Source organism: Cibotium barometz, chromosome 28 (assembly GCF_041138505.1).
Source record: "Cibotium barometz isolate CiBa-2024 chromosome 28, ASM4113850v1, whole genome shotgun sequence".
Taxonomy (NCBI): domain Eukaryota; kingdom Viridiplantae; phylum Streptophyta; class Polypodiopsida; order Cyatheales; family Cibotiaceae; genus Cibotium; species Cibotium barometz.
Window position 1 is genome coordinate 52875867 of NC_141073.1, and position 25372 is coordinate 52901238.

At 45.1% G+C, this 25372-nt stretch overlaps 1 protein-coding gene and 1 pseudogene across 1 annotated transcript; one reads left to right on the top strand and one right to left on the bottom strand.

The window, feature by feature from the left end:
- Positions 1 to 6173: 6173 nt before the first annotated feature.
- On the top strand, positions 6174 to 24957 carry LOC147622928 (putative aminotransferase TAT2). Its single transcript, XM_086822541.1, has 7 exons — positions 6174 to 6699; positions 18884 to 19223; positions 19413 to 19631; positions 22413 to 22472; positions 22657 to 22812; positions 24467 to 24560; positions 24638 to 24957. The coding sequence occupies exons 1-7, from the start codon at positions 6377 to 6379 to the stop codon at positions 24754 to 24756; spliced, it is 1311 nt and encodes a 436-aa protein (XP_086678667.1). The 5' UTR covers positions 6174 to 6376; the 3' UTR covers positions 24757 to 24957.
- Positions 16403 to 18160, bottom strand: LOC147622929 (uncharacterized; annotated as a pseudogene).
- Positions 24958 to 25372: the final 415 nt, after the last annotated feature.

A 25372-nucleotide genomic window follows, 5' to 3' on the forward strand; every position in this document is an offset into this window, starting at 1 on the left:
GGCATGTTAACCCATGGGCGGACATTGAGACGTATTATGTTTTACATCATTAATTTAAATATTCTGAGTCATGGGCCGGGCTTGTCGGCACCATATGTTAAGGATAAAGGGATTGGGTGATCGCCGATGAGAGGCGCACCTTGAATATCAGCAGGGTAAGGGTTAGGATCGGCCGACCATGTATGGGCGCCCAAGTGTGAACGGCCAAGTCATCTATAAGAGTCAAATGTAACCCTAAAATCCTCATTCTCATGTGTTGTGAATACAAGAGTGCTCTTGCCTTCTCTTTGGTTTCCTTCTCCTGCGTGTGTGTGAGAGAGAGAGAGTGAGAGAGCGATCGAGCACTGTGTAGCGGCACGGCGGCGGCGGAGAGGCGGTAGAGCGGCGAGACGGCGGCTCCTTCTTCACTGCGACGCGGGAATGGTTGAGCGGTGAGTGACATACCCTTTGCATTCTGTTTGAGCTTCCTTCCCTGGTTGTATGCTTGCAGCCATTCGTGGCTCGCATACGGTGTCCGGCAAGTCCCCAGCTACTACGACCTGTGCGGCAAAAGCGCACACACACACACACTTAAATAGATTTACACACATATATATAATTTTAATTAATTAAATTTTAATGGTAGGGATGAGTGGTGAGGTGTGCTCACTCTCAAATAAATGCATCCTACATGTAATCTCTCAAATAAATGGTAGGGATGAGTGGTGAGGTGTGCTCACTCTCAAATAAATGCATCCTACATGTAATCTCTCTCTCTCTCTCTCTCTCTCTCTCACACACACACACACACACACACACACACACACACACATGCACATGCACACTATTTATATATACATGTTTACATACCTATAGATACACATACATACATAATATATATAAGTGTGTGTATCTATAGGTATGTAAGCATGTATACAAAGATTTCATTGAAAGATGTGAGATGAGATCTTCTTAGATTCAAATTCAAAATTGCATTGGAAGATGTGAGATTTGGCTCCTCCTCATGCTTGCAGGAGGAGTGGTTATTTTGAAATAGCCCCCACCTCCTTTGCCCACGTGGAAGGAGGTGGGGTTGTGGTTAATCCTGTATAGAAGATATAGATGCTATGATGGATTAACAGTACCTCCAGCTCTTCCGGCAACAACATCAATCGCGAGGTGCCGGCAGCGCGGCGGCGGCTGGAGTGGCATGGCGGCCCCCTCGTCGCTATTGCAGCCCCGCAATGCCTTTCGGGACATACTCAGCCTCCCCCGGCGCAGCTGAGCGCCACCAATAGCAAGGCCGTGATCCTGCTCGGCAAGGGTGACCGCTCTGCCTTCCAGAGGCAGATCACACACGGCCCCGAATGTGGGCATTCATATTTCTTCCTCTTTCTCACGCCTCTTCCTCTCTAGCCAACCTTTAAAATCAAATTGCAGTAGCTATAGCTTCAGTCTTGATTCTTGCTTCTCTCCCTTATGGATTTCTTTGTAGACCTTAACACAAGTTGGAGCTAAGAAATGGAAGATGAAGCAATACCTTGCACTCAAGAGGAGATGAGTTGGAATGCAGTGAACCTAGTGTTTGGTGACTTGCGAGCATCCACTTTAAGTGACAAGAAGATACGACATGCTTCATCAACTAATCTTGGTATCCTCAAAAACCCTACTTCCAGTACTGTGCAGCGAGCTCCCTTAGCCTGTGTATCAAACTTGCCCACTTTTGTATCTTTGCCATCCACTGAACCTACAAAGAAGCCAAGGAAGGCAATCCCAAAAAAGAACCAGGTATGACATCTAATTCTTGCCATTTTTTGTTACTGTAGAAATCATATATTTACAAGGGTTCATTGTTGCAAGGAGTAGTTGCTAATATATATGTATGGCGGAGTGGTGATGCAGGTGTTTATTGAAGATGACTTGATGCATGCTTCCAATGGGTTCATTGTTGCAAGGAGTAGTTGCTAATATATATGGCGGAGTGGTGATGCAGGTGTTTATTGAAGATGACTTGATGCATGCTTCCAATGGGCCTCTCAATGTTGGCAATGACCAAGCTTGCATCCAAGATGTTGGCCCTGAGAGTGGAAGTGCCAATGCAGAGAATCCCATTTATTGGGATTGGAAGGAGACTGAGGTTTTAATCAATAGTACCCAAATACATTCGAAAGATGGAGTCTTGGACTATTGTGTCTAAAAAGTGTGCTGCCCACAAAGTTTTACGCACATGGAAACAATGCCTTGATCGTTGGAATGGCGTCTTGAAGGACTTCAAGACTATTTATGACTGGTCGTAAAACCCCTTCTGGATGTACTGCTTATTGGGCACTGGAGGCAAGAGATCGAAGGAAGAAAAAGCTTCTTGCAGGATTTCCTAAACGAGTATTCTCTGCATTGGAAGTACGTTATAGGTTGAAACGAGCTATTGAACTTGGTGATATTCTTGTTTGATACATCAGCTCATATATTCTTGTTTGATACATCAGCTCATATATTAGGTGAGTGTATGCCATGCTTCTTGTTTCCATGATTAAAGCCTAGTTTTTCATGATTTTACTTTTGAATTTGTAAAGACAAAGGGGAGAAGGAAAACATACATGGAGATAAAACTACTCCAACTAATGACCCTCCTTTGAAAGAAGTGATGAGCGGGCACAAACGATGATGGCCAGGGCGGGTTGCTACAATGCTAGATGGAGTTCAAGAATCAAGTGTGAAGCTGGTTGATATATTTGCAATAGTGGAGGAAAAGTGAACCAAAATTGAGCAAGATCTCATTGAGATCACTCAAGAGCGAGAGTTGAATATCAAGCGTCTTGAGTTGAAGCGCGCACGACTGGATAATGATCGTGAAAGCAATACAGCATTGTTAAGATTGCCAATGCAATGGAGTCATTCTCATCTGCACTTAGGGTGCAATCCCTTGATTAACCACCCTTTATGCATGACCTACTTTGGCTCTATTTTGGTCAATACCTTGATTAGGCATCCTTTTTGCATAGCCCTTTTTGTCTGTATTTAGGCGACGCTTCTGTTTACAACTATGGCCACATGAACCAACTTATTGATTTTTGTATGAAATGTATCCTAAACAACAAGCAATAGAGAACTTTTTGTGCCTATTTGGCTTGAATGGACATATGTTTTTACCCTCATTGTTCTTTCTTCTTTTGATAAGTTGATAAAATGTCATCATTTATTGGTGTACTTGTACTACCTCAATTTGTAAAACAATATCATTGATTCGTACATTGAAATACGATGTAATTTGTAGTCGTTTGCAAGCAATTGTAAACTGGTGATGGCATACTCTTTGAACTTTTCTGCATTGATGTACCATCCATGCCTCATTACAGCTATGGTGCACTTTTCTGCATGGCTGTACCATCCATGCCAAAATGAAAGAAGTTTTAGCCCTTGGGCACATGAGTGCAAAATTGTGCTTTTTGTGTTGAGTGTGCATTACCAAAAGCTTCAAGAGAATGCATAATTTAGCTTCATCTCTCCGTTTGGTTTCATTCATGTGTTGGCTCTGTGGAGGTTGTCCAATGCAGTTCTAGTTGCATCTTGTGTATCTGTACTTGTGAAATGGCTTTAAAGTTCTTGGCCTTGCAGGAAACGACTTGTTTCTTTAATAGATTTTGAAAGATGTTCAGCAAAGCAATTGAAAGGGCAACAATGGGTGGGCTTTCGGGAGGGACACATGTTCCTTGGTGTGTTTTTGTACATCTATTTCCAACTCAAATCAACCATGTAGCAATAGCTCAAAAAAACTCCACTTGTAATCAATCTGATTTACTTACATAATATAGATACCATCCACTAAATAGGGAAGACAAGGAGACTTGAACTGAATTGAAACTTGATGTTAAGTGTAGAATGATGTTCAGCTAAAACTTGAATTGAAACTAAAAACATGATATGTATGCCAAATGTAACTTGCTTGCAAAGGCACATGAAGTGTTTGACAAGCTCTTGGTTCGAGATGTTGTCTCGTGGAATGAACTAATTGCAAGATATGCCAAACACATGCGTGGTGAGGAGGCACTGAACTGTTTTAAACACATGCATCTTGAGGGTATCTCTCCAAATACTGTCACATTTGTACTCAGCTTAAAGGCATGTGGCAGCATAGGAGCTACATAAAAGGGTAAAGAAATACATCATGAGATTGCTAGAAGAGGTTTGTTGGGAAGGGATGTTTTGATTGGTAGCACCATGGTGGATATGTATGCCAATTCTCGCTTGCTTGTAAAGGAAGAGGAAGTGTTTGACAAGCTTCCAGTTCGAGATGCGGACCAGATGCGACTAGAGGGTCTCTCCAGATGCTTACACATAGGGTGTATGTAGGTGATTTGTTCTCTTTGTTTTCCTATGGAATTTTTTGCATATGGATTCCTTCTGGGTTGTTCTTGAATTTTATGCGTATGATCTGGTCGTCTTTTTTCGTGCATGCAGGTGAATTGTCAAATGTTGCTATGGCTAGCTTCTTTACGTGTTCTCATTCACGCGGTTGGCTTTCTCTTGTCTTGCTATGGCTGGTAGGTGTGCCTTTCAATATCATTTATATGCAATTGCTAATCATTAGTTTGAACATTATTTCCACCATGTCTTAGCCATCTGGTTCTACAAGTCGATGTCAACGTAGTCGTAGAAGAGCTAAACCTGATTCTCCATGTGTGCCTATCTCATCGATTGGTTTACATCCCTTACCCGTGTCAATTCTCTATAAAAGGCCTCAAAGGGCATTCAACGAGTAGAGGGAGGGAGAGAGAGAGAAAGAGGAGAGGGAGGGGGTGGGGGAACTCATGTACTAAGGTAGTATCAATTAAATGCCATGTCAGTGGCATTTTAATTAATACACATACAATAAAAGTTGTGAATATACATACTACCCTTGATGAAGAAGTGGAATTGAAAGGACTAATAAACCCTAAGGGGCTCAAAAGATGAAGTAGTGCTGCTACCCCTCTCCCTATGATTTTGGACTCTAGTTAATGGGGATGGAGGGTCCTCTTGAGAATGTGATTTATGGGGCTTTACACACTACATAATTGCTCTTGGGAACAACCAACAATATGAATAATGTTGACCATATAGAGTCACCTAACGCTATTTTTTGGGCATATGAACTAAATAATTTTAGGAGGTTATAATGGATAAACCATACTGATCTACAATTACATGTGTGTTTTTATGCCCCTAGTCAAGTATTCTGAATACAGTCTTTGATTGAAGAATTTTAGGAGGTTATAATGGTTAAACCATAATGATGTTATGCATTTCTATACCCCTAGTCAAGTATAATGAATACCTCTTTGGCATTTGGTCAAAAAGTAAAAATATTTGAGAAAAGTTGTTTACTTATAGTCTTTGTTCTACAATGTTTAAGGTTTAGAAATTTGGAAGGATGGCCCAAGTTGTATACTATCAAATTTTTCAGATGGGGGGTTTGAAAAAAGAAACATGAAAGATGATGTGTAAAGGGCCTTTGATGAAGAGTCATAGATGATCACACTAAAAGTTGCTTTGAAGTCTCTTTTTGGTGGGTTATTTTAGTCCGGGTCGTGGATAGTTTAAAGGATTAGATAGATAGGGTTGGCAAAAATTGGAATGCCATGGGACCCTTTGTGAAATTCAAAGTCACACTTGTGTTAAATGGAGGCATGCACTATCTATATTGTATTCTTTATTTTCACTATTCCCATGTCTTACAAGTGGCAAGTTCAGGAGAGGAAGAAAGAGCTTTGGCATAGGTTTGGGGAGAGAGGGAGGGAACTTTCATGAGGATAAGAACGAATTGTTAGAAGCCAAAATGGCACATGTTGCCTTTGGCAAAACAGAGGTGCCAATGGCACATGTTGCCTTTGGCAACAGAGGTGCAGGTGGTTGCGCCACAATTCTCATCCCTTTTTGGCCAGTGGATGAATTGAACCCTGGTTTTTACGAGGACCGCTAGGTAAAAAACGAATCGAAGTAGCCGAGACAGCACATGTTGGGGGAAGGGAAGGGGTGGTTAATTTTCAAGTTAAAGGAGGAGCGAAGGTTGGAAAAAAAGGAGTGGCATGGGACCCTTTTTTTTTTTGAAGTTTTGATACACATATAGAAGGCTAATAATACTCGTGTTGCGTACTTAAATGCCGAATATGAGGCGGAGGTTTTATAGATAGATAGGGAGGCCACGGCGAGATGACGGCAACTGGTGAGAGAGTCCTGCATGGAGGGGGCTCTCCAAGTGGAGAGGCATAAATGCGTGTGGGAATGCACGCTAGCCAGAACACGCAAGCAACGAGAGAGAGAGAGAGAGAGAGAGAGGGAGCGCCCTTCACCACCCTCGTGTTAACCCTCCATTGTTGTCTCTGTTGGATTACAACACACTAGCTTTGTACTACGTGCTATGATGGATCAACAGTACCTCCAGCTCTTGCAGCAGCAACAGCGCTCGCGAGGTTCTGGCGGCAGCGGCTGGAGCGGCGTGGCGGCCCCCTCGTCGCTGCTGCGGTCCCGGAACGCCATCCGGGACGTACTCGAGGCGCTGCCTCCCCCGGCGCAGCTGAGCGCCGCCAATGGCAAGGCCGTGATCCCGCTCGGGCAGGGCGACCCCTCCGCCTTTCAGTTCCTCAAGGCACCTGACTCCGCCGAGCTCGCCCTCATTGACGCCATCCGCTCCAAGAAGCACAACGGCTACGCCCACTCCGCCGGCTCGGAAGACTGCCGCAGGTACTCATGGAGCTCGAAATGGATTAGTGTTATATGACTGAAAATACAATTACAAAAATTGTCAGGTAGCACAGGTACTTCCGCCACGCCACATGCTATTGCTCATCCTCTGAAGGCCCGACAAAGGATTGTTTAGGACCAATCGTCTGTAGAACGCGTTGTTGTCTGCTTCTAGCCCCTTGTTGCCAATGTGAAACTGAGGAACATTGGTTAAGGGCTCAGACAGGCATGGCAGGGATTGAGAGTTGAGCTAGTAACATGCCGAGAAAGATTCGATCAAGGCTAAGGGTTTTAGAGTATAGGACGGCATGGGTTAAGGGGGAGTGATAGGATTTGCACCTTCCACTCATTTTCTGAGCATACTAGAGAGAAAGAAAGGAATTGTCTATGAAAGACCCAAAGGGTCTATGAGACCAAAAGTGTTGCATGTGTACCATGTGTAAACTGATCATAAACGTAAACTTGGAAACAAAGAAAAGCCAAAAAAAAAAAAGAGCAATGTGGCCAGCAGTGCCCATCATGTGCCATCCTCAAGGACATCATCGAAAGCCCTCATAGACAAGAAGGCATGGCCCGATGTTCAGAATGATCTCCGCCTCAAGGCTTCTTACCTCCCCTTTGACCTCAACGTCGCCATTAGATCCAAGAGCAAGGAAGAGAAGGCTCTCAAATCCCTAGTCTCCACAGGATGACTTTTTCTATAGCCCATACTTGCAAATGTCACATCAGCAATTAAATTGAGGTTTTTTTTAAAAAAAAAAGGTAAAATCCGTGAAATTGATGCTCTTACAATTTCTACAATTTAGGGCTTTCTTGAAATTTTCAAAACTGAAGCACCTGCAACAATAGAACTTTGGGAATTTTCAAAATTAGGGCAAAAATTGCCTAATCTCTACAAATTCAAAAATTTGGGGCTTTTCCAAATTGAAGCCTCCTTCGATACATTGAAGGCATTCCAAGTCCTTTGCTCAATCCCCCGGGCCTAAAAGGATTGGTCAAGCATCAATTGCTTGACGATGCCGTTGTAAACGGCATCTTCATTAGCATTTCACTAGCTTCGGAAGTTTCTAAACTTTCCTTACCTGTGTTTATGTCTGAGTGTCATGGATCCTCTGTCCGGGTCGTCCCTTGAACAAGATTTGTGTTGTCATGTATGTCAGTTTTTATGTGTTTGTACCGCCTTGTGTTATAAAAAGCTCCGGTACTTCAATTTACCCTGTTTAGGTCTAGGAGGGTTGATTTTCTGAGAGACTAGTGTAAGTGAAGTCATGAGGTCTTTTGGCGCTTGTTCCTAGACGTCTAAGTCTCCATGTTCATGCTTGTTACGTCTTTGTGCCATGCTTGTTGAGCCTCTGAGCCCTTTGTGCCAAGCTCACTGGCCTAGTCTGCAAGCAAGAAACATGTCTTAGATGGAGCATTAGAGTGCATTGTTGAGCCAAATCACCATGGCTATTGAAGGTTGTCTCAAGTCACTCCACCATCGCTTCAAAAGGGGGTTTGTTAGGTATTTCAGAGTCTTTGTGTGTTACCCATTGTGTACGTGTACCCCTGTTTGTGTACCCACTTGTGTCTTGTGTGTGAACAACCCCTAAAAGGGTTAAGTGTGTTAGTGTTGTGAACCCACGTGTAGGTGTGGATAAGATAAGTGTGCCACGTGTCACTTGTCTTGTATGTGTGTGTGATTTCCTTGAGTGAAAAGATGAGGCTTATAACCTATAAAAGCATATACTTGGTGTAAACTTCAACACATCAATCAATCAAGTAACTCATTGAGTTGTGCAATCACGTTCTCTTGCTTTCTCCATTTGAGTTTGTTACTCTGTTACTCTCTCTTCACCTGTGCTACCATTGCCATGGCTTGGAGGTTCATCATCTCTCTACTTGAAGCTTCATCTCTATTCTACACACACCAAGGATAATTTCAAGCCTCCATAGGTGTAGCTCTGAACCCTTCAAGTGGCCTTGTAATTTATAGTAAATTGGGCATCTAAGCATGTAGTACTCCTTTGATTTTGTCTCCTAGTGCTACAACCTACGTAATCGGCTTATCTGTCCATCTCATGTCATGGCGGTGTAATGACACCTTCAGCCGATCGATGGTTATCCTCATAAATTCATTCAAGTGACCTTTAGAAATGCTCTTAAAAGAATTGAAGGCTCGGGGAGAGCTTGGTTGGCGGGGATATCCATGTACGGTCTATGTGAAGCTGTGTCAAATCTATTTGGATGATGCGCATGATCCCCTTCTCTTTGACATCAAGGAGGGGGGAATCCAAGCTATACTTACAAAGAGGGAGGTGATGTAACACTCGGAAGCTCTGAGAGTCTTCTTTCAGCCTTAAACACCACTTAGAACATGTTGATGCAAAAACGCAGACAGAAGGGAGAGTAGAGAGAGAGAGATAGCTGGAAATTCAGTATATTCATATGGTACAAAAAGGTACCCTAATTCTACAACCATGGGCTGCCTTCTTGAAAAGGTGGAAAACACCAAAACAGTCCTACTACTGGACCCACTCCCTAGTGGAGCGAACGAATCTATCAATGAGCACATGCCTATTTATAGGCCCTTTGGACCCTTGGAGTGCTGGCCGACTGGTCATAAATCCACAAATACTGAAGCGCCTGGAGCCGCCTTCCTCTGGTATAACCGACTCTCCTCTGGTTCAGCCGCCCCGACAGACCCCTTCATGCAGCCGACAGCATCCTCTTCATGTCCTTCTCCCAGTTCCATACTGCCACATTTGCACTTTGTGCTCAAAATCCTAGTTCTAGTCATCTTTTCCTGGCTGCCCCTTCTGGACTAGCTTCTGGACATGTCCATGGGCAAACTTGCACATGACATCCCCCTCTGCTAAACTTGACGGGATTCCAACCTGTTCTTGGATGACCCATTCTACTTTGATGACGCGGAAGCTCTGAGAGTCTTCTTTCAGCCCTAAACACACTTAGAACATGCTGATGCAAAAACGCAGACAGAAGGGAGAGTAGAGAGAGAGAGAGAGAGAGAGATAGCTGGAAATTCAGTATATTCATATGGTACAAAAAGGTACCCTAATTCTACAGCCATGGGTTGCTGTCACCAATTGGCCGACCATTTGGTCCATCTCCAGTTTTTGTGTCTCGTTCACTTGAGGCCAAGCCAGTGTCTCATGTGAAGAGGCCAGTATTTTGCTGACATGGACGGAGCCAGACTGGTGCCACCCGTGTGTTAGAGCAGGATGGTGTCGTATGGACGGGAGCCAGACTGGTGCCACCAGTGTATGACCTGGACTGTGTTCTATCCATGGGATTGTCACGCCATGGAAGAGCCAGTATTCGTGTTGTGTCTTGCCTATGGGACTGTCACACCATAGGGAGGCTTGTGCCTGGAACTGTGTCTTACCTATGGGATTGTCACTCCATAGGAAGACCAGGATTTATGTTTTACGTCGTGCCATTTTTGTGCCGACAGATATTTTGTACTTGTTCCATGAACGGGAGATATGTCCATGATACTATTTCCACATGCACTCATGTTTTGCATGTTTAAAACTGTTTTCGTATGACTTGTATTTTTGTGTTTGCCTGTTTGACGTGTCACTTACTGAGCGGGGACGCCTGCCAGTGAGTCGTGGAGTTTGCTCTATCTTCTGACGAGTTTTGGTGCATGTGAACAGGTGGTTAGTATATTGCACATGTTAGTTTAATAGTTTATTTTTTAACCTTTTGTTTTATAAGGTTATTTGTTCACACTCACTTAAAAGTGGGCACCCACTTAGGGGCCGAGGTGGGGAGCCACACTTGACTTGTGTGTGTGAGGGGGTGGGTGCATGGTCACCTACACAACCCCCCATGGAACTGGCCGCCCACATGCAAATGTGGGTAGCCAGCCAAATCACTATGGTATTACTCCACTTCAACCTTACAAAAAAAAGCCATCACCTCTAACGTGAAAGGACAATCAGGCGACCATCTCTGTGCATGTTTTCCCAGGCGGCTATTGAACTGCTGCGCATGCTCATCCAGGCGGTTACTGGGTTGCTACGCATGCTTTCTCTCAGGCGGCTGCATCTCTACAGGCTGCACATGCTCCATCTCCAAACTGCAGGCGGCTGTTTTTCCTCCCCTACCAGGCGGCTATTACTCCTTCAGCGGGTGCAGCAACCAGGCGCCCCTTTCTTCTCACAGGCGGCTGTGCTCTCAGTAGGTGGCTGCGCCTGTCCAAAGCTGGCGACTGCACAAGCCTCTCCTTTCATACAGGCTGTTGTATCCTTCACTAGGCGGCTGTAGCAAGACAAGCTACGCCGCCTCCTCCACAAGAAGGCAGGCTGTGTCCTGCACAGCAGGTGGTTATACCTCCTTTCCATAGGCGGTGTTTTCTTTCTTCAAGTGGCTACATCTTGGTGTCCCACTCAAGTAGCTACACACACAAATACCTCGGGTATTGGTCTTCAATCTGCAACCTACAAGTAAGTGAATTTTCAGATTTAAGTAAAGTACTTTGTGATAAATCTGATAAGGGACTCTCTCCACGGTGCCGGGTAGTCCAAGCTCTTGGAGAACCACGGTCCAAAGGTGCTGAGATTGGGAGAGCCAGGCGTTAGTACGAGAGCGCGTGTTTGTGCGTGGTCTTGGAACACCAATGGGGCACTCTCCGCAGAGTCCGGTGAAAGCAGAGGACCGTAGAGATTGGACCACTCAAGTGGTCGCTCTACTTCGAATTTCTACTTCGAGCTTTTTGTTTGGTGCTGTATTCATTTGTACATGGGCATCATCTGGTTCTTGGAACCCATGGAGCATTGTATTTGTTAAATACTCCCAATAAATATATCATATATTGAGGGGGGGGGGGGGGTCGGCCCGTTCCGGCCCCAGTGCTGGTGTCCATCTATCTCATTTCATTTCATTTCAATTTCAAGTTGTTATTAAGTTGTCCATTTCAAATTGTGGTATTAAGTTGTGCTATTACGCGTGTGGGTGTCCAACGGAGTCTATTCCCACTTGATGGGATCGGTTTCAGTTGCCTTCTTGAAAAGGTGGAAAACACCAAAACAATCCTACTACTGGACCCACTCCCTAGTGGAGCGAATGAATCTATCACTGAGCACATGCCTATTTATAGGCCCTTTGGACCCTTGGATTGCTGGCCGACTGGTCATAAATCCACAAATACTGAAGCGCCTGTAGCCGCCTTCCTCTGGTACAGCCGACTCTCCTCTGGTTCAGCCGACAGATCCCTTCATGCAGCCGACAGCATCCTCTTCATGTCCTTCTCCTAGTCCCATACTGCCACATCTGCACTTTGTGCTAAAAATCCTAGTTCTAGTCATCTTTTCCTGGCTGCTCCTTCTGGACTAGCTTTTGAACATGTCCATGGGCAAACTTGCACATTGACAGGTGATCCATTTGAAGGCCATGTGACTCAACCAGCCGGTGGAACATGCATAACTACTGCCATTACCCTCATCTGCCAATTGTCTAGAGGACTCTAGGGCCAACCATGGGAGATGATCTCTATTTAATGTGTAGACATGCTGCATGTATGTGGTGGTTTGGAACATGGCATCAATGACCAAGGGGGCTGATCCAAACTCACCCAATACTATAGCTTATGGCATCGAGGGATTACTCCCAATCATGCGTAGAGATCATCACTCCACTTGCCTCTTGTCTTCACTCCGGAATTCGGCCTCTTGAAAGAACTCCATACATCATCGCCAAGGATGTCATGTGCACACCTTAATTTGGTGCCACGTAGACATGATTATTCCCTGCAGCTGCTTTAGAGGCAAGGTTAGAGGTTGTATATGGGCTGTTTGGAGGAGTTTTCTCAGCCTTATAGGCGCCTAGGACATGCACCAATGGTTGGGGCATAATATGGGCACAATATGGACACATTTTATGATATTTTGATGACTTTTTGTGGCCTAAAAAGGACTCGCTGACCTGAATATGACTTGCTATCAGAATCCCTGTAAAAGGGCAAATCTAGGGTCATTCCAAGGATTCAAAGATCAAGAGTGCAGAGCCAAAGTAGGAGTAGATAAGTAAAGAGTCTTTCTTCGATCAGTAAAGAGTCTTTCTTCTCCTCCTCTCTACTTCTCAGTGTCATCATTGTGCATGCGATTAGCAATGATAACCCTCTTTTCTCAGCGTTAATCATCATTTATCACGCTTCCGCATAGTTAACATGTTACATTGGTGTCAGAGCATCTAGGTCAATTCTAGGTAGCATATTTGGCTTGCTGAATCAGGGTTTGTGTTTTACAGTTGTAGGCCAAAATTAGGGTTTCTCTGTTTTGCATGAGTTCAGTCCTTGCACTAGCATTTTCAACCCTAATTCAGTTTGCATAGCAAATTAGGGCTTGCATATTGAGGGTTTCAGCCCATTTTTGCATGTAGCATAGGTGGCATGTAGTCTATGACTTGGATAAGTCTTAACCTAGGTCTAATTTAGGTAGGAAATGGCTTCTTTCGGATTTTCCCTCAACCAAAATCTCACCATGACAGAGAAGTATAAATGGGAGACAGAAGAGTGAAGCTTGATTCAAACAGGATGTTGAGGAGCTTTGCCGATGAGAGGATGAAGCATAGCTCATCATCTCATAGTCACAAGGGACGGGGGACGGTAACGGGGGATGGGGATGGGGACGGAAACGGGACGGCCGTATGTAGGGAACATGGACGGGGGTAGGAACGGCACTTAAAAATTACTTTGTTGGCGCCACCCACTCGCCTATATGGGCAAAGCTTGCATGCCCATGGCCGTGCACCGCCTCCATGAGGGGATGGGGTGTGATTGACCTCATTCCACCATGTCCTTGTTGTCCTTCGGCTTCTACGGGAAGTTGGAACTTGAAGTGCCGCCACCACGTGAGGACGACGCCATGGATGATGGATGCCCATTGCCTCCTTGTCACTTGATAGCTTGAGAGAGAGAAAGAAAGAAAGAAAGTTGTATTAACGTCTACTAGAGGCCGAACTCGACCTATGAGACAAATCAATGTACAACTGTCAATGTCTTCTGGATGTCCACGTCTTCAAAAGGCCAAAGTGACCTACGAGACCAAAGTTACAACCATGTAACATCTGATACACTGTCTGGAAAAGAGAAGAAAGAACTGAAGGTAAGTATCTAGCCCTACAATACATCAGTAGTAGGGAGCATCCGGAAGCAGCAACTAGGGAGAGCGGGAAGCTAATGCTACTAGTCAAAATGGGGTACATGAGTACCTGGATACATGAATACATGAATATGGGGGAGTACAAAAGTGACAGTGAGTACAACAGTATATGGCTGGAGTCGTAATCATCCTACGAGCTCTAGCATGGGTCAATGCCAGATGACCTGGATAGCTGCCATAGTGAGATGCTTGGTCGAACGAGCCCGATGCCTCGCAATGATGCTCTAAATCCTCCGGTGTAGGCACCGTCTCCGCCGATGTGAGGATCCGCGAACCCTCGGGTGTCTGGATGTGCCCAACTGGATAGCTCTCTCAACTAGAGTTCCACGGGGTGCCCACTGCTGGGCTGTCGGCTGTGTGTCCTCCGGGTAGTCCCTCTAAAGAAGTCAGTAATTTGTCTGTGTGTGGACTCCTTGCCAGTCAGGCGTCTGCTCTTGATAATGGACTCTTTGAGCTTGCGGATCTCCAGGAGATAAAAACCCAAGCATCGTTGATCACAATAGTCCATGACTCTAGCCAGTGGTCCAAATCCCTCTCTGAAAAGGCAATGGTAGCGCCCTCGAATCTCATAATATGCTGTGCAGCGACAGATGTAGTGCTCCTTCGTCTCTGGCTCTATCCAACAAATCTGACAAATCCTGTCCCCTGGAGGTATGCCTCTAAATCTGCCTGTCTCTATCTCTAACTGATGTGAAGAGGTGCGGATCTACCCAATGGCGCACCTCAATCCACGAGACAGATGGGTATCCATGTAGCTCAGTCTAAGTATAAAGCCATCCTCAGTGGTGCAGAGAAGATGGTCTCTATAGAAAGCCATCTTCGTCCCCAACTCCTGTGAGGGCTCTAGCCATGTCCTCCTAGTGTCCAACTGAATGAGGTCGTGTCTGATGACTCTACTAATCTCACAATGTGTCAAGGTGAGAGAGGGTGCCTCCAGAGAGTACCTAACTAAACCCGTGGAGCTCAAACCAGGATGCTATCTGCGCATACCAACATGAAGTGTCTCCCTCCATGGCTAGCTGATGAGAGGACTCTAAAGCAAGTCGCGCATACCGGTGTCGGGGAGGCTCCCAGGTGCTATGAATGAAGGACACTAATCTGGCAAGAGCCTCGACTACGATCGGTGGTGCTCCCATCTCGGCTCTAATAATCTCATGGGGTACCGAGGCCTTAGCTTGAATCATCCTGGAGATCATGGACACAAGTGGTCTCTCCATCGATCTCCATCCATCGTATGTGCGTCCTGATCGACTGTGACGATCTAGGCTAGGCCCCCAGATCTGTACTCCATATAGCATAGCGTGTCAAAAAGCCACAGCTTAGTGTGTGGCTCGTGAAACTGTGAGCACATCCTCTCTAGACCTCCTAGTGCTGCATATCCTCTAGTCAATCTGGCCTCTGCTGCCCCCCTCATGGAAAATGTGGGCCCAATGAACACCACTCCAAGATATGTGTACAAGTCAACATACTCCACTGTCTCCTGCCCATATGTGAAAATAGGCGCTGATCTCCAGACCCACTGAGCTGTAGTGTTAAACACCATAACCTTGGTCTTACCAAGGTTAACTGAGAGCCCACTGTCCTGTGCATAAGCATGTAAAGTATCCAAGTGCCTGTGCATACCCTCTGGTGAGTCTGCTATAAGCAGAATATCATCAGCATATAAGAGCAGAGGTATCCAAGTGCCAGCCAACTGGGCCCCTTGTCCCCTCGTGTCCCAGTATAATTAGAGATCTCATCAATGTATAGTCCAAATAGAGTCGGAGAGAGCGGGCAGCCCTGTTTCACCCCTATAGTGGAGTGTACTGGTTGGGAGAGACCCTCTGAAGTCCGCACCTGCCCAACTACTGTCTCATAAAGTGCCATAATACCCCAAATGAGCTCACATGGAACCCCCAAGTCTTGCAGCCTGCGCATCAGTCTAGCTTTGGGCACTATGTCAAAGGCCTTGCGGAAATCCACAAAGCCACAGTAGATCCTCCTCCCATGTGCTCTGCCCTCCTCAATGATACCCCTGAGGGTAAAGATATGATCCAGAGTAGAGAATCTCCTCTTGAAATCGGCCTCTTCCTGAGCTGGGACCCCTTGTCTCTCTGCCCATTTGCTCAACTCCTGCTCAAGAATAGAGGCATATAGCTTGGCCAGCGAGTGACCAATCATAATGGTGCGGTAGCAGGCTCGGATCTCCAGACTTGAGTACCGGCACAATTGTGGAAGTACTCCAAGTCCCAGGAAACCCCTCACACATGGCTCTATTAAACATGAGAGCTAGCAAGTCTGCAATCATATCTCTAGCATGTATGAAATGCTCGGCTACAATGCCCTCATGATCCTGTGCCCTCCCTGTATGCAATCTGTTGATAGCCCTCTTTACCATCTCTGCTGTGAAGAAGGTAGAAGTGGGTGGACAAGGCTCTGGAGGGTTCAGTAGTGGTGGCTGCTCTGGTACTGTGTAGAGGGAGGCTCCATGTATCTCGAGAGCTAATGGCCGGAGGCAGGGGGTGCTCTCTAAGCAATCTCCAGGCCTCCCCAGAATCCTAACTCAAAAACAGCTGATATATGTCTCTCTCCAGCCGAGCTAAGAATGCTCTCTTCTTCCGCCAAATGAGGCATCGGAAGACGATGCGTGACTGTCTATATGCGGTAACAGCTGTGGCCACCTCTCTGTGTAGCCGGGCTCTGAGCTCCCTACAGTCATCATCATACCAACTATTCTGGGGCATGCTCCCAGGACGTGGTCGTACTGTGGACTGCGTGTGTGGGAAGGCCGTCGCTGCAGCTGTATGTGAAGTCTCTGTCAGGATTCTGTGTGAGCTCTGCTAATGGCCTCTGTGGATCCTTTGCACTCAACAAGCTGTAGATCTCTGCAGTGTATACTCCATCAGTCTCTCTACAGAAGGTATATCTCGGGTGATAGGACTTCCCAACCTGGCGGGTATTGTAGTGGAAATCCACCGTAAAGGAGAGAAGTGCATGATCCACCATAACTCCGATGGGCCTAGGGCCAATCGCAAAATCCTGGATACTCGGGATGAAGGTTGGCGAGGCTAAAACATAATCCACTATGCTGGCCCCATGTCTGTGTGGAAAGCAAGTAAAGCCACTGGCAAGTGGATACCTCTCTAGGCCATTTAAAATGGCCAGCCCCCCATCTCCAAGAGGTATCTCCCATACTCAGTACACTCCACCTCATCCTGTGATCTCCGGGTCAAACACATCTCCTCCACATCTCTCTCTCTCAACATCTCCTCTGAAGTGTCAAAGAAGGAGGTTTGGTACCGAGCCGTTCGAGCATTAAAGTCCCCAAGTATGATAACATCTCCCTCCCTGGAGAACTCCCAGATGTCCTCATCTAGAATCATATATGGAGATTGCCCCTTGGGCGCTGCATAATGAGATGTGCTGGGTGGAAAGTAACATATAGCAATGTATAGGGGTCTACCCTCATCTGCCCTCAGTCTGACCCACATGTACCTCGCGCTCTCATCACGGCGCATAACATGGATGAGTGGCTGAAGCTCCTCTCTAAAAAGAACTGCAACTCCTCCAGATCCGCGACCACCATGCTTTGAACGGGCCTTCTGTCTACAAGTCGTCTCCCATCTGTATCCCGCCACTCTCGGTAATGTGCTGCCGGGGGCCTGATGTGTCTCCGAGTAGAAGATGATGTCCCTATCTCTGAAGCTGTCCTCAAAGGCCCCCACATCCAGTCTCAATGCTCCGTTGCAGTTCCATACTGCAAGTGTCAAACTGGTCCCATAGGTCTCGCACCGTCAGGTGGTGCGTCTCTCTAGTATCACCACTCTGCCTCCTCTGTAAAATGCTAGCTTCCCTTTTTCTCTAGCTGCCCTAATCTCCGGCATGCACTCCCTCATATGTGCTAGCTGTGCCAAGGTGAGGTCATCTCCTAAAAAGATGCCCGTTTTCTTAAGGGCAGAGTGCTTGGCCAAGAAATCCTTCTTGGCCTCCAAGGTGGGAAAGCGTAAAATGAGAGCTCTCTCCTCCATTCTTGTCTTTCTTGCCCACTCTCCAAGCCCCCCTGTGTGTGGGCCTCGAAATGCCCATGTGTGTATAAATCTTTGGCTTCTTCCTCTACATTGTCACCGTCCTTAAGACCTGTGATCCGCACATGAAGTTCCCTTGTCTTTCTTCTTTGTTCCTCCTCAGTGGTTAGGTTGATAATGTTCGATGTAGATGTGCTTTCGGCCTCCTTGTTCTTACCTTTCTTGACCACTTCTATCCATTTCTCCGTTTCATCTACTTGCTTTTGCGTCTTCGTGAGCACCTCCACCCATGCTAAGCTGTCAGTTTGAAGGTGGGACTCAATTGGAGATTGTTGGAATGTCAAAAGTTGTCAGAATGAAGGTGGACTCAATTGAAGATTTATGGCTGCAAAGTGCTGTTCTATCCATGGCTGGCTAAGGTGGTAACAGGTATGCTATGAGAGCTCCTTCATGAGGATGCTTAGTTTAAACAACTGGCTCACTTATGAAGAGAAAATTTGGCAGTATCTTCTAAATAGAGCTTTTCTCCATATTTTATCAGCTTCAATAACCATACTGTGCATAATGAAGTCAATGGTTCAATTTACCGTTCAAAAAGTCAGAGGTTGATTTTTCAATAGTATACAAAACGATTCACAGAGAAAGTAGGAACAGATGCAAACACCTTACTAGCTTGACATTAGTTACAAAGTTATAATATTAAACACACACGAGAGATAGATAACATGTAAAAAATAAGTCAGAAATAGATTTCACGAACATAACATAAAGTGACGTTGTTTCTTTATGTTCTTTAGTGCCGTTTTTTCATCCAAACGTTCATAGTGGGGTTATCATTGCCCTACCAAATGCAGTTACAAATAAACTTATCATCACCTATGATTCAAGGCCTTCTTGAATGTCCTCTTTTGGGTTGATTTTGTATGTATAAACAATCGAGTAACTTCTGCAAACATTTTTTTGATTCATTATACAATAGCTATGTTAAAACTAAGGGATTTTTGTGGTTTTCAGGGCTGTTGCGGAGTATCATTCCCAAGGCTTACCCACTCGCCTTACAGTAGATGATGTGATTATTACTGTAGGTTGCACACAAGCAATCCAGTTCTGCATTGCCGCATTGGCTGCGCCTGGCTCAAATATTTTGTTGCCACGACCAGGATTTCCTCTCTATGAAACTTTCTGTTCATATCTTGGTGTAAAAGTTCGTTATTACGATCTTCTTCCTGAATGTGGATGGGAGATTGATTTGGAAATGCTGGAGGTGCTGGCAGACAGAAATACTGTGGCAATGATTATCTGCAATCCCAGCAATCCTTGTGGTGCAGCTTATAGCTTCAATCATTTGTCCAAGGTTTGTTTTATACAGTTGTACAAGATATTGTGGCATCCAAAAACCTAGCTTTATGGTGACATCCAAAAACCTAGCTTTATGGTGCAGTTTCAGAGAACTTAAATGTATACAGCTATGTCTGAAGTTTCCTTATCTTTTTGCAGTTTTACAAGCTTCTGTGTAGCATCTCTAAGGTTATTGTGTTTGTAGGTTGTTGAAAGGGCAGAGAGCTTGAGAATTCCTATTATTGCGGACGAGATATATGGGCATATTGTATTTCAGGAACATGGATTTTTTCCTGTGGCATCACTTGCAGTCAAAGTGCCAGTTCTCACAGTCGGAGGGCTTTCCAAGAGGTGGCTGGTACCTGGTTGGCGCCTTGGGTGGATTCTTGTATGTGACCCATATGGTATTCTTGCAAAAGGAAGGGTAAGTCATCAGTGTCCCTCACTTTCTGAACATTTTTCATGATACTTGTGGCTGAAATTTCGTGAGAAGTTTTTTTAATGTCTTAGACCCTAGCTTGCAACAGAAATATTTTAGAGGTTCTCGCATACCTTTAGCTGCCAAGAATGGGAACCGGAAATAATTGGTTTTCTTTTTAATCACTGAGATGTCAGGCTACTTTCTGCAAATGTGATTGATTAGGTTGCAGTGTGAGAGCCTTTGGACTTGGTGGGTGCACTGTGCAGATAACATTGCTATCTTTGTGGATTTCCCATTAAAGGTCTTGGAGTTTAACTTGCTGTGGATGTCTTTTGCAGTCATCAATTTTCAAGTCTATCGGCTATAAGACAGGTTTCTCTATTCACGTACTTGAGGATAGGACCTAGTTTTTAGTTTGGCTTTGTGGGTAAGATTTTCAAGTCCAACCCCGCCGAGTTTGAAGTGCCATCCCTTTCCTCATATGAACTCTTGGGCCTTTCTCCAGCACCCACCAATTGATGAAACTCACCCCCCTCCATCTCCGTTTGGCTTCAGTGGATCAGACCATCCACTTGCCAAATTTGCTAGGCTGTAGCGTAGTCACAACCCTTTGCTAGTGTCGTCCTGTCTTGAAGTTTGGCAATACCTTATTGCCCAACTAAGCCATTTCCAAGCTGGTAAGTCGCTGTCTATGTCATTCCCACAAAATCCAAGGGGATCTCTTGGGGCTTATGAATGCCCTCCACCTATGAATGGGCAGCTTATGAAGGATTATGGCTTGTGTGATGAATTTCACCTATCTACCTGAAACAATGCCACCTTTTTGGTCTCTTTCATTGCATCTCCTTGTGTACTTTCGTAGCTCTTCTATGAGCATGTGCATGTTTTCTTTTTCCTATTGTATGAAATCCAGTGGAGTCCAGACATTTGTTTTACGTTCTTGGCACTTCTGACATTTCATGCGTCTACTAAAGACCCAATGGGCGTGTGAGACCAAAATGATACAATAATGTCCATGACATATTTCATCGTGGAACGGAAAATAAAATAGAACAAATCAAAACTATCTCACTGGAGTGATACAAAACTGCTCATGGAAATCTCATCATGGAATACAAGGAACATGAACCATGAGAGGAGCATCAGCCCCCAATAGTAGGCTGTATACCACTTTCTAAAATATCAAGCATGGGGCTGATGAATATGACCGAGAGGTCTCCCTTAGCTACGTCACGTGGAAAGGTAGCTTGATGGCGATGGAGCATGTCGTGGATTTGGAGCGGATGAGGGGATCGGGGTTGACGTCCAAGGGGCAGGGGCACTGGGCACGTTGGATTGCGCAGGCCTGGTCTGGGGTAAATCAACTTGAGCAAGGTGGGTCTGCAGCCGCCCGAGGTGGGTCCACAAGATGCATTGTATGGGTGTCCTCTGGAAGAAGCTAGTGATGGTTGGCTGGTGAGGGAGGGGTTGGGGTGGCTAGGGCCGAAGCTCTTTGAAGAAAGTGTCCATGTGTCTGTGGAGCTCGAGCACAGAGAGCCCTAGGCAGCACTAGTCCTGAAGTCAATGATCCTAGAAAAGGGCCAAATCCCTTGTGGAACAAACAATGAAACCTCCCGCGGATCTCATAGTATATTGGGCAATGACTTATGTAATGCTCCTTTGTCTCAACCTCTGTGTGGCATAATCGGCAGAGGATCTCTGTATGAGCTCCTTGGCTCTGAAGACATGCGCAGCTCCCCCCCGTCCCCACTCTGAGGTTGTGGGATGAAATTCTGTACCTAGCCAATCGCAATCCGCAAGGCATGGGACATGTTAACACTGAGGTAGCACGGCTATAGGATGAATCCATCCTTAGTGAGCGTTAGGAAGCGATCTTGTAGAAGCGTATCTTCGGTGGAGCTTCGAAGGCGTGATCCATGTGTAGTGGGTGTAGAGGCTGAGAAGATCTAACTCGATAACCCGGTTGGTTCTCATGAGAGAGTTGGAGAACAGGGGAGTCCAAACTGTACCGAAGGGGTTGGAGGCGTTCCATGTGGAGCCCATATGTGGAAACACAAGAAAACCATACTCCAAGGTGGCCCTCGAGTGCTAAGAGAAGAGAAAGAGAGAGAGAGGAGAGAGAAATGAAATGAATCATTACATGGGGCACTGTCGCTTGGGCCACGGAGGCTGTGTTGGTTAGGGCTTATGAGGAGGATGGTGGAGGGCTAGCCCTTGAGGTCTCTCACCATAGTATTTCGGTAGTACCAGTCATAACAGCCCCATCTACAGATCACTGGCGACCAGGCTCATGCGAGAGATGGGAGATTTGCAGCAGCATTGTAGCCTGGCACATTTGGCGAGCTAGATGCAATGAGGCCATCGAGGGTACCCATACTCCGCCTGCTGAGTCCAGCAGGAGCATTTGGCTCGACATCATTCATACCCTCTGCGATCAGTGGGGGCAGCTTCAGGGAGGTTCTGACTCCATGCGGAAGTGGTGGAAAGCTTTCTTGAGGCTCCGGAGGCCGGTGGTGACCCCACATGGCACTACAGATCACTTGTGTGGTTTGTCCCCCCCGTCCCCCCCGTGGGAAAAGATTCAACTTGTAGATGAGATTTCGGAGGTAAGCAAATCAGCCTCAAAGCCAGGGTTTGATCAAAAGTCTTTAAATATTCCAAATTCCAAATTCCAAATCTCAAATATTTTTGTTGACGACGAAGTTTTTTTCACTAAATTTTCAGCTTTGTTTTCCACATTTCAAATATTGTCAGTGAGATTGCTACTGTTATCGTCCATTTCAGGTTGTGGAGGCATTGATGAAGCTTGCACAAATGACTGTAAACACTACGACTATCGTCCAGGTAAGTGTTGATTCCTACTGTTTAAATGTTAAAATTCTTCCTAGCCCTCTGTAAATTAGATATCTGTCACAGTGAAAATAAACAGTTGTTACAGATCATTTCCTCAATAAATGAGTTCTTACTCTTGAATCTAGAGAGCTGTTACTAAAATCAAGTAACACAAGTTTGTACTTTTTAATCTCAGGCTGCAGTTCCAAGCATTTTGCAGAATACACCAAATGAGTTCTTTGAGAAATCATTGCTTTTGTTACAACACGGAGCTGATCTTTGCTACAAACGCATCCAAAGGATCGTTGGTCTTGATTGTCCATCCAAACCTAAAGGGGCAATGTTCATCATGGTAAAAGTCAAGTTGTATACTTTTCTATAGAATCTTTCTGTTGTAGTGTGAGTTGGAGCAGGAGGTGGTGTGCACGTGAGAAATTTCCCCGATTCCAAAATAAAGCCTTGCCCATGGTTGTGTGTCCGACTTGACACGCCATTCAGGATGAGTCTACACAGAAGGTAGCAGTAGAGGAGCATGCTTTACTCCATTGCTTAACATTCTACATGATGGTCAAGTCCTACCACTCTCTTTTCAAAGAGGGGTTTGGTCCTCTATGCAGAAGTTGATGAGATGGCCAGAGATATGTGGCTCTCAACTTACACTTAGATCTGCATACATAGAGATAACAGTCCAGAGGCAGACAGGAGGACACTAGTGAGGCACGTTCACCTTTTCCAAGGATTTGCCAATGGTGGAGATTATACCAAGAGGAATTATGGACGTATAGGGCCCCTTTCTATATTCAACACTTAGGCAATCAAAACTATAGAGTAACAGCCTTCATACTTCTCTTTCTCAAGGGTCCTTCCGTTGGAGCAAACCAGGATAGGATGCATGTAGCAGTTCTGGCAGTCTTTCTAGTACAACAGGGAGGCCACATTCTCACCACCATACTCTCTACAGAAAGAGAATTTGGTGGGTGAGTATACCCATTGCTTAACCCCTCTTCCGCAGCTAGCTCTAATAAACAGGCATCTGTCTTTTACCCTTAGGCTCTCAAATCCTATGATCAAGTAATTGTTTGGTTTCAAATGTGAGATTTTGATCTGTGGTAGCTTGATCCTGTGAGAAACCTGGTTGTCCTTTTGGCTTAATGCCCCCTCTACTTTGTGATATGCATAAGCTGAATCACTAACCAATCATGCTGGTAGATATCTGCTTGCATCTCTGGGACGGTTTGGCTGGTATTCAGGAGCAGGTGTAGGTAGCTTCAATAGAATTGATTGCTATGTTTCCCACCCATGAGGCCATGAATCAGGAGATTTTCTTGAGGGTTCTCATGAACCCCTTCCCAACCATTGAACTACAGCTTCAAATAGCTCATAAGATGTAGAATGGTAGACTGAAAAGTGGTAAAAGTATGACTGCTCCATTTACGTGACTTTCAAAAAAATAAAGCCAGATTTTTATTTCTGAGGAGAACGAAACCATAAGCATGGGGTAAGGTAAGTTTGTAATAAATGGAGCCATAATTTCTTAGTTATTACCCTATAGTTTTGGGGTGAGGAGCTAGTGCCCTTTGTGACACATGGTAGCCTTTATATTGTAGTGTTATATGTCCCATGGTAGGGTGTTTTGATTCCTCCTGTATTTTTAAAGCACCATAGTTCCTAGGTTTTCCTTGCCTATAGCCTTTCTAAGTAGAAATAAAGACTGTAGTATTGCTTCTATTGAGCCCTCTCTAACTTTTCTAGATTATTGGCATCTGGTAGCACAGAATCTAGGCCCCCCATATTGAAGGCCGAGATCTAAGCTTTATGCATGATGACTTTTGGATGTGTCTTAATTGATAAAGGCTTGCTATCTGTTGGGACAAGTGCCTTTCAAATTTTAATACTAAGAGCATACGGTCACTGGCATTGAGATTTACCTGATTATAATCAGCTTGCAAAAGGGATATGGTTGCAAGAACAGCTAATTCATGAACATAGTTTTTGTGTATGGCCAGGTGAGAATCAATATGTCACTTTTCCTTGACCTTCACAATGATATAGAGTTTGCAACAGCCCTTGCAGTAGAAGAGTCAGTGATTGTACTCCCAGGTAACTAATCTTTGGTTTTAAAATACAAAATTCTAAGTGCAGTACCGTATTTAATGACAGAACCGTTGTGTTGTCAGGTAGTGCATTTGGAACCCCAAACTGGATGCGCATGATCTTTGCTGCGCCATCTGCATTGCTTGAAGAAGCATGGGACAGGATTGAGGCCTTTTGTGAAAGACATAGGTCAAAGTGTTAATCTCTTGCTTCAAGGATGTCTTAACTTAATGGTGTACCATATAGGTAGAAAAAATATTTTCGATTAAAACACAAGTGAAGCATGATATCTAAAATATTCTCTTCATAAATGGGAACTCCCCTTATTCATTTTATCGGATTGCTTGTATACACATTGACATTCTTGAAGACTCAATTGCTAACATGTAGCTTTGGCTGGTAACCCTGTGCTGATGCCCTTAATGAAATGGATTTGTTCAAGGGATGATGGGTGTGTGCATTAAACCTTCAAGTAATAGCATTCAGTCATGCAAATCTGTTATACCTAGCCTGCAATGTAATAATTTTGCAGATAATAGAGCTCTTCTTGTACAGTTTTGGTCACAGCTGTTCATTTCTCTTGTTGTAGCCAATTGAAAGTCGGCATGTCCATGTGGACATGTGGAAGTCCCTAAATACAATTCAGAAGGATGGTATCCCATGGTGCTCTAGGTTTTTGTGTGTGCGCAACTTCTTGTTGTGGGGGCGGGTGGGCGAGGGCAGGGGAGAAGGGCTATTTTTATGCCCTTTTCATGTAAGAGAACAATGGAGTTGATATCAATACTATGGAGGAGCAAATGGAAGGAGAGGTGGAGAGA

Bases quoted from the DNA above. Each gene is read 5' to 3' on its own strand.
- LOC147622928 (XM_086822541.1), top strand. From the start codon at position 6,377: ATGATGGATCAACAGTACCTCCAGCTCTTGCAGCAGCAACAGCGCTCG. The intron at 6,700-18,883 runs GTACTCATGGAG...TGTGGTTTTCAG, and splicing joins GGCTCGGAAGACTGCCGCAG to GGCTGTTGCGGAGTATCATT. The intron at 22,473-22,656 runs GTAAGTGTTGAT...TTTTAATCTCAG, and splicing joins ACACTACGACTATCGTCCAG to GCTGCAGTTCCAAGCATTTT.